The sequence below is a fragment of the Corylus avellana genome, chromosome ca1 (genome assembly GCF_901000735.1).
Source record: "Corylus avellana chromosome ca1, CavTom2PMs-1.0".
NCBI lineage: Eukaryota > Viridiplantae > Streptophyta > Magnoliopsida > Fagales > Betulaceae > Corylus > Corylus avellana.
In genome coordinates this window covers 48,068,421-48,077,003 of record NC_081541.1, presented here as the reverse complement: position 1 = coordinate 48,077,003, position 8,583 = coordinate 48,068,421, and the positions used below count along the sequence as shown (strand labels likewise).

Genomic DNA, 8,583 nt, shown 5'->3' with positions numbered 1-8,583 from the left:
AAAAGTAGGGCCAAAAAGTGTTGCTTTTGAAAAAAAGCTATGTAAGTCTATATCACACAATATTCGAAATTAACAGATAGTAATTTATAAACAATCAATCACCAAAATAATCAAAACAGTAAATCAATTAGACACAATGATTTTGGTGACGAAGAGGAAACCTTTTAGAAATCGTTATAAAAGTAAAACCTCACCGGGACAGTTAAACCCAGGAAATTACTATAATAAAATATTCCGATATTACAGATACGGGGAACACTTACAACCCTTTGCAAGTCCTTGGCTCTGTAAGATCGACAACCCTCCAACTCGTCTCCTTGCTCACAATCTTCTTCACACGTGATTCTCCTTTATCAAACCATTCCGATAAACTTCTCAATGAAGCACACAATTCAAACTAACAAATACTCTAAGAGGGACAATTTAGGTCACAACATAAACTCTCTCTTTGCACAACCTGTCATAAACTCTCTGGTGGAAATTCGTACCTATACAGATCTGTAGTGATCTATATATATAAACCTAAAGACCCCTAGTCTAATTGAATCACAATTACATTGAAATTAGACCTAGAAGCTATGGGCCGTCTGGATGGTAAGTGGGCTCATTCAGACAGGGGCTTGAATAATGCAAGAAAACTGGTTCTCGTACACTGTCGTCCAGACGAGGAGTGTGCTTGTCTAGATGGGACTATAGGGCAACATCGTTAACTTGCTTCTTTGGCGTGGCGTGTCCGGATGGCTTGTAGCCAAGATTGCAGATGAGGCTCTCGGGTTTTCTTATTCATCTATCTCGTCTGTACACCATGCAAACGAGCTTGCAGATGAAGCTCTCAGGTTGAAGAAACACTTTGCGGAACTGTTGTCCGTTCGGACCGCTATGCATCTCGTCTGGATGCTCATGAATTTTTGTCACTTTGAACACCATTTTCATCACCGAATTTTAGCCAACAAATAAAACTTACAAACTCCTCCTTTGGCAATTCTGTGACAAAATCAATAGCCGAGACAACTCATCATTTTCCCAAAATTAAATTTCCCTTTTGTCACAAATTGACAAAAGGTCTTGATGAGTGCCAAATATTGCATATTTGAGCCCCTTAATTTACATTTGTTAATCCTTTATCTGTATTATAATCTAATGTTTTGTGTTAGTTCTGAATCTTTAGTGTTTTGTAAGTTGCACAACCCTGCGCTCGAGCGCATCTATGCTCGAGCCCAGCAAGGTTGTGCAACTTACAAAACACTAAAAATACAGAATTAACACAAAACATTAGATTATAATACGGATAAAGGAGTGCTCGAGCCCAACAGGGTTGCGATAGAGCACACCCAAGCCCACAAGCAAGCCATCAATGCGCAAGCGCTGAGCCATAGGAGGAACAACGTATGCACAAGTGCGATCAAGCGCACTGGCCATGTGCTCGAGTGCACTCGTCTGATAGGCTGGTCCAACGCTTTTTTTAGGGTTTAAAACCCTAGAAACTCCTATAAATAGACTGCTAAAGCCTCAAAGAAAGTAGGTTGAAGACCAAGTCCTAAATTCCACAATTTTTCTCCCTCTTAATTTAGTTTTTCTTTAGGTTTAGGATTTATTTTCATAGTCATGTGTAGCTAAATTCTCAACTAAGGTTGAGGATGAAGCCCCATCGATGAAGAACAACAATATTTTCATGTAAGTTAATATTATCCGATTTTATGGGTTTGATTTTTCAATTGCTTTACTTCAACTCAATTTGTCGAATGATTCTTGGATATCTTTTGTGATTCAAGAATACATTTGATGATTTAAGATAATTTCACGTAACTAATTGCTTGGATTTTCTTTGTCAAAAAAATTGGATATCCCTTGTGATTTATTTTATGGATACAATTGATGTTTTGATTTAAATTGGATATCTTTTGTGATTTACGGATACATCTGATGATTTGATTTAAATTGAATTTCTTTTGTGATTTGTGCAAAGAATGGATGCATGAGATGATTTTAATTAATCTTTGAAGCATAGTAGAACATGCATTTGATTTTATTGTGAGAACTTCGAATAATATTGATGAACATGGAATATGTTGTTATGATTCGGTGAGTGTGGATTCCAAAACCTAATATTTTTTTTTTTAGAATAATAATAAGAAGTGATTTATGTGATATGAATGTGAAAGAGTAATGCTATATATATTCCCACTTTTTTAGCTGTTGAATATGACTGCTATCTGCTTGAATTTCTGCATACGTTGACGACGTAGTGCATGCAGTGCAGGAGTTGGAGTTCATTGGTTTCTACTACTATGCCTACAGCTCTTTTCTTTGCATTGGTGTTTGAATTATGTTTAGTCTTTTGTTTGCAGTGTGATGCAATGCATTATGAAACTATGGAAGAAGCTTCTTCATAAATATTTTGTTTGCAGTGTGATGCCACTTCTTTGCTATTCCTCTATAGATTTATCTCGGATTTTACAGTGTTTGCTTTTGTGCTGCCTCAGTTAAATTTGTTTATAGTCAAAGGTTAAAGAGTTGATAATTTATGATGAAATTTTGGTGGTTGGTCATTACCTCATAAATATTTTTGCAATTGACTTACTCACATACGTTCACACATGCACATTATTTGAATAATTGCTGTCATCTAAAACTATCAACTACTTTGATATGGTAAAAGCTCCTCTCATTCACAAAATAATCAGAGAGGGAGTCTGTCACAGAAGCAAATTGACCCAAGAAATGGAAGTTTCTCACAGAAGCAAATTTATGGATAAATGTAGCCAATCTGATTCCCTGACATTCAGCTTCAATATGGTTGTGAAAAATGATCATGTTTGTTGGTTGCAAATAATTCTCCTTACAAATGTTAATCAAGATAATATATATCTTTTGCTATTGTCAGAGTAGTTGGTATTAGGGGTGTACAAATGAGCTGTTATTAACCGCAAATCGAATAACCGCTTTTATAACGCGCGAGTTCAAAAAAATCGCTAACCACCTAATTAAGGTGGTTTAATTAGTGATTTTAAGGGTAAATAAAAATGTCATTTTATGTTTTATTTATTGAAATGTGATTTTATGAGTTATGTATTGAAATTGTTGTTAATCAGTTTCCTATAGAAATTCAAAAAAAAAAGAAAAAAAAAAAGTTTCTTATAGAAATATTATTTCTACAGCTTGAGAATTGAGTTATTTGAAAACGTGATTACATAAATGATTTTAAGACATGTTTTACGTACATGCAGTTCATTATTATGGGTTTTTCCTTTTATTTTTTTTTAAGGGGAAAATGAATAATTTCATTAATCAAAGATGTTTCAGTCATTACAATGTCCCTAATGCATAGGGGAGTCGTAGTTAGCCACAACTGGCTTACATTGAGAAAAACTCCCATTTTTGTTACCCAATGTGCAGATTAGCAGTTCGCCTTACATGTTGTATTTCCCACGAGTGACAGCCATGGAGCATCGCCTTCGTTTCCTCCAACAGGTTCCCAAACTTTGACCAGCTCCTTTCCCCCTTTTTAGAGCTTGCACTACCTCAAGGGAATCCCCCTCAAGGATTGCATCCGTGAGTCCCAGCTGTCCCAAGAGAGCCGTTGCAGTCCACACCGCGATTGCTTCCGCCACCACTGAGTCACTAATATAAGAATGCGTCATGCCTTGTGTTGCTATTACCCCGCTAGCATAGTCACGTACAACAACCCCAATGCCCATTATATTTTTCTCTTTGTCAATGGCCGTGTCCTAGTTGAGCTTCACAGTCCCCATAGGTGGTGCTTTCCAAGCTTCAACAACTTGCTGGTTGTGCTTCCTTGGACCACCAGTTGCCTCTTGAGCCACCTTGAAGTGGAATTCCTATTGGTCGACTACTATTTGGACGACTATCTTTGGAGGGGTAAAGTCTTCCTCAAACACCAGCTTGTTACGCCTCAGCCAAATTTGCCTGGCTATGCAAGCTACCTGTTCGAATTCCGGTGCCTCCAACCTTTCGAGCAACTTCATGAAAATATTGCGGAACGCATCCTCATCACTTGTACTTTTCTGAATTTTAGCATTGCATTCTATCTAGACATCCCGTGCTGAGAGACAGCTCTACAATGCGTGTCCCACCGTCTCCACTTCCAAGCGGCATACTGGGCACAATGGGTCACTTGTTACTTTCCATTTGAAGAGGTTCTCCTTTGTGGGTAGTATATTATTACACACCTGCGATAGAAACATTTTAACGATCCTTGGTCCTTGAATTTGTCATATCTTTTTCCACAGTTGTGTCATCCTGTCTACCGTAGAGCAGCCTCCTACCTCCCTTAAACTTATCTCCTTGGTCAAATGATAAGCACTACCCACTGAGAATACACCATTCCTGTTTCCCACCCATACTACATGGTCTTATTGTGACCGAGGGTAAATGGCCATCCCACAAATCATGTCTATCTCCTCCTCCATAAATATTTCTCGTATGAGAGGGATGTTCCACCACTGTGTATCCTGATCAATGAGTTCACATACCTTAGCTTCAGGGTCCAACACACAAACCGGAGTTTGGATAGCATATGTCGTCAGATCGAGATGGCACCCACTTATCTCTCCATATTTTGATGTTCTTCCCATTCCCCACCCTCCACACCATCCTTTCTTGTAATAAGTATTTTGTGCTCCAAATACTATGCCACACATACAAGGGTTTTTTACTCAACGGGGTGTTGAGGAAAGTTTCGTTGGATAATATTTCTCTTTCAATATCTTGGCCACTAGAGAATCTGAATTTTGAATTAAGTGCCACCCTTGTTTGGCAAGCAAAGTTGTATTAAAACATTCCAAATCACGGAAGCCCATGCCCCCTGCCTCCTTGGCTTTTCTCATTTTATCCCAACTCATCCAAGCTACTTTTTTGTCATTCTCCTTATGCCCCCTCCAAAACTTTGCGATCATAGAATTAAATACTATTGCAAAAGGTTTTTGGTAGCTGAAATACACTCATGGTATAAGTAGGTATAGCTTGTACAACTGCCTTCAAGAATATCTCTTTCCCTGCATGTTGTTGTGACGATTAATTGCTACATTTTACTTGCAAGTGCACAAGATTAAAATGATAGTATAGTAGGCAAATATGAGATCATTCCCACGAGAATTGTCGATTTTGCTTTTCCAAATTAAATTAACAAAAGTGTCACGATTTTGAAATATTGAAACGAAATAAAGAACGAAAGAGTTAGGGTTTTCACATCCACCATTAATTAGACTCAATTAAGATAAATAATATGTTAATGCTACAATCATACCTATTTAATGTTTGCCAACCTAAGGGCATGCTATCTACTCGTTAAGCTATTGATCTCCTTAAGCAACGAATAAAGTTAATGAGCACAATGTAGCCTTTAGGAGTATTCCGAGTGGTAGACGTAGGTGTCTAACACCGAACCACCCATATAATTTTTTGTGTTCATTTTTTATACTCCTTCCGCTATAATGCCCACATCATCTTTATATACTATCATGACAAACCACCAAATTAAAAACTTTTGCGTAAGTTAAGGAGTATTTATGAGAACAAACGACGTAGCCAGAAAATTAAAAACAACCTTTCTTTCCTATCCTATCTAGTCACAAGGACGTGTTAACAAAAACAAAAACAATTTATCCAACTTTTATGTCAGCTAAAGGATATGTTTTTTTTAAAAAAAAAAAAAAAAACGCAGAATTTTTAAAGTTAAATTGCGATTTTAAAGGCCAAATCGCAATTTTATCAAATTGTTAACTCCGCTTTTTAAATCACTATTTTGAAATCGCACTTTTTGAAATCGCAAATCCAAATGGATCCTTTTATATATATAAAGTCATTAATGGCACATTTTGAAAATGAATGATTTAGGCCACCAAATTTACACGTTTCAGAGAAAACTCATATTAACTTGCGCGCCCACAAAATTTTGGTGACGAATGGATGTGTACATTGAGAGATATCGACAATATTGGTTTAAGAACCTAAAGCTTATTAATTTTTCAACACTTCTTAATTTTTCAAATGGGAAATTTTTTATATGGACGATTCTACTTGTCATAAGTTTTAATTTCATATATGGCACGCTTAAAACAGACCAAAAACAAGAAGGAGATATGGGAGATTGAAGTTTAGAGTCGAATCTGGATCTATAGAGCAAATTAATTAGGGTTTCCAGAGGATGAAGATGACCTTTGGAAACAAATCCCACTCGCACACACAAAAGGAATGGCAAGAGGCTGGATACTCACAATTTTATGGTGGTGCTAAGAAGCTAGAGTATGGTTTAATTAAGGACCAAGTGGCCGAATAACCAGGCATTCCGGCTTAAGCTTGAATTTGAATCAATTAATTAAGTTGTTTTTTGTTGTATCTTTATCCCGGTAAAAAAAGTTAATGAAATAATTATTTGAACTCGTTCTTGCACCTTTGTTTATGTTGTTTTTCATCAATGAACCAACCAAAAATAAACTCCAAAAATCAAGAAAGATATATATATATATATATATATATATATATATATATATATATATAAACAAGCAGAATGTTCTTAATTGGTTGATATTATGGTATATTTTCATCAATGAGAAAAATCTTGAATTTCTTTTGTAATTTTTATTTTCACAAATGGGAGTGCATTTGTGGAATCAGACCTTCGTCTATCACTTACCAAAAAAAAAAAAAAAAGGTGAAAGTGAAATAAAAATAAGAACATGCTATGATAAATTTGATAACGCCTTTAAAAATAGGAAAATGCTATGATAAATTTGATAACTCCAAGGCATTCACCACTTGGGCCAACTCTCGGTACCAAAAGATCGAGTCATACATATAGGAAATTGAGGTTGCAGTATCTGTAAGAGAACGATTGAAAATATTTCATATAAAGCTAAAAATATGAGAATTAATTGAATTTTACATGGGTTTTATTATGTATCGGTAACCTTCATTACAGACAAACTTGACAAGAAACCTAGTGGCTGGAGAAACTAGTTTCAAACCAAGTGCCACAAGAAAATGTTGACATAAATAGCACCAGGGGATTGAATTGCCTGGTTTTTATTCATTATTGTTCGAGAATTATAGAGTGTGAATTTGCACTCAAATGTAATTCACCAAATACTAGTTACTCTTGCTAACCACATCTTCTTCAATAGTTGGCGCCAGTTGATGACGAGCTAGGCTTGTCTTGTCGCAACAACTACAAAATGAACGGAAAACAAACATATCACTTATTTATTCCAACTACAATCAATTGTGGGTGTGCTTGTATATGTGTCCAAGAGAGAGATTAGAGACAGACCTTCAAATATGCTCCCAGTTTATTCTTCAGAGTATCAAATTCTTGTTTTAGAATCGGGAGTCCAGCCTTACAACTGTTTATATATTCATATAGACAAGCTAATAATTTCTTATAATGATTTAGCATTAGTATTCATATAAACTATAAGCAATATTGCTAAAGAAATCAGCAGTATCATTCAGGCTGTTAAACAACTCTCAAAGGGAATAACAAAACAAAAAAAAACTCTCAAAGAGAAATATAAGCAGATCAAACTATATTTAGAATTCGAAATTATTAAGGGTTGAAAAAAATATTCAAGTGGGTAACATTACCCTTCCATGTCGCCTCGCCTGAGACAATCAATCATTTTATTGATTTCAATAGTCACCTTATTAGCACCAAAGCTGCAAATAACAATGATAAATTGAAATGATCATAGTAATAGTGAGAAAATTAAGAAAATAGAAAATACTAAAAAGAAAGTGATTATTTGTACACAATTGCTTCAATTTATGTTATTTTGTTATGACGTTGAGCTTTTAAACTCACCGTGTATAATTTTTGAAGATTATTGGATGAGAAATATTAATATTGAATGCAAGCTCCGCAGAGAAATTCCTTTTTTAGAGAATTATTTTTTCATGCAAGTAATGAGCACCCCAAAAAAAAAAAAAAAGACCTGGAGCTCGCGCCTTTAAATTTAAAAAGAATTGTTTCCACTTTAGCAGGATCGACGGGGATTGCGTACCTATTAAACAAATAAAGCCCAATTAATGTTATTATACTATTTTGAATCACAACTCTAAATTTGGAATTGAGTTATTATTGTTATTATTATATTTTTATTTATATGACACATCAAAATTTGATGAACATAAAAAAAAAAATTAATAACGTTTAATTAAAATGGAAAATAAATGAAGCCAATTAATTCATATTATGCCACTCACAATATTTGTTCAACAGCATGTATATCAGTTGGTGTCTGACTAAAATAAGAACTAGCAACTGTATCAACAAAGTTTGGATCGTTGTCATCTTCCAGCATCTCCCATTCATTGAACTGCTCATTAAGGATTTCCTACAATAACCCACATGGGTAATTAGTATTATTTATCTTTCAGAGAATCAAATCTCTCTGCTTTCTTTAACTGAAGACAATTTAATTATGGTGCTTTTGCATATATGGAGAAGGGATAAGATGGATCAAGCAGGCTTAAATTGAAATCCTGCTAATTTTTCATTTTTAATTGAAAAACTCAACTCTAAATATTTGAGTTTTAATTTCCCACAAATATTTTTGCATGGAGTAA

At 35.0% G+C, this 8,583-nt stretch overlaps 1 protein-coding gene across 1 annotated transcript; it reads right to left on the bottom strand.

Moving 5' to 3' along the window:
* Positions 1-7,135: 7,135 nt before the first annotated feature.
* Positions 7,136-8,318, bottom strand: LOC132173947 (histidine-containing phosphotransfer protein 4-like). The gene is made up of 5 exons (XM_059585641.1): positions 8,221-8,318; positions 7,950-8,018; positions 7,603-7,674; positions 7,289-7,361; positions 7,136-7,186 (listed from the first exon to the last, which is right to left on the bottom strand). Exons 1-5 carry the CDS (start codon positions 8,316-8,318, stop codon positions 7,136-7,138), a joined length of 363 nt encoding a protein of 120 aa, XP_059441624.1.
* Between the last annotated feature and the right edge of the window lie 265 nt (positions 8,319-8,583).

What these genes read in the sequence shown, in the direction of transcription:
- LOC132173947 (XM_059585641.1), bottom strand. Translation starts at nt 8,318, where the DNA reads ATGCTGGAAGATGACAACGATCCAAACTTTGTTGATACAGTTGCTAGT. An exon ending in TTTAAAGGCGCGAGCTCCAG is followed by an intron (nt 7,675 to 7,949) that starts GTCTTTTTTTTT and finishes TGTTATTTGCAG; the next exon opens with CTTTGGTGCTAATAAGGTGA. An exon ending in AGGCGAGGCGACATGGAAGG is followed by an intron (nt 7,362 to 7,602) that starts GTAATGTTACCC and finishes ATATATAAACAG; the next exon opens with TTGTAAGGCTGGACTCCCGA.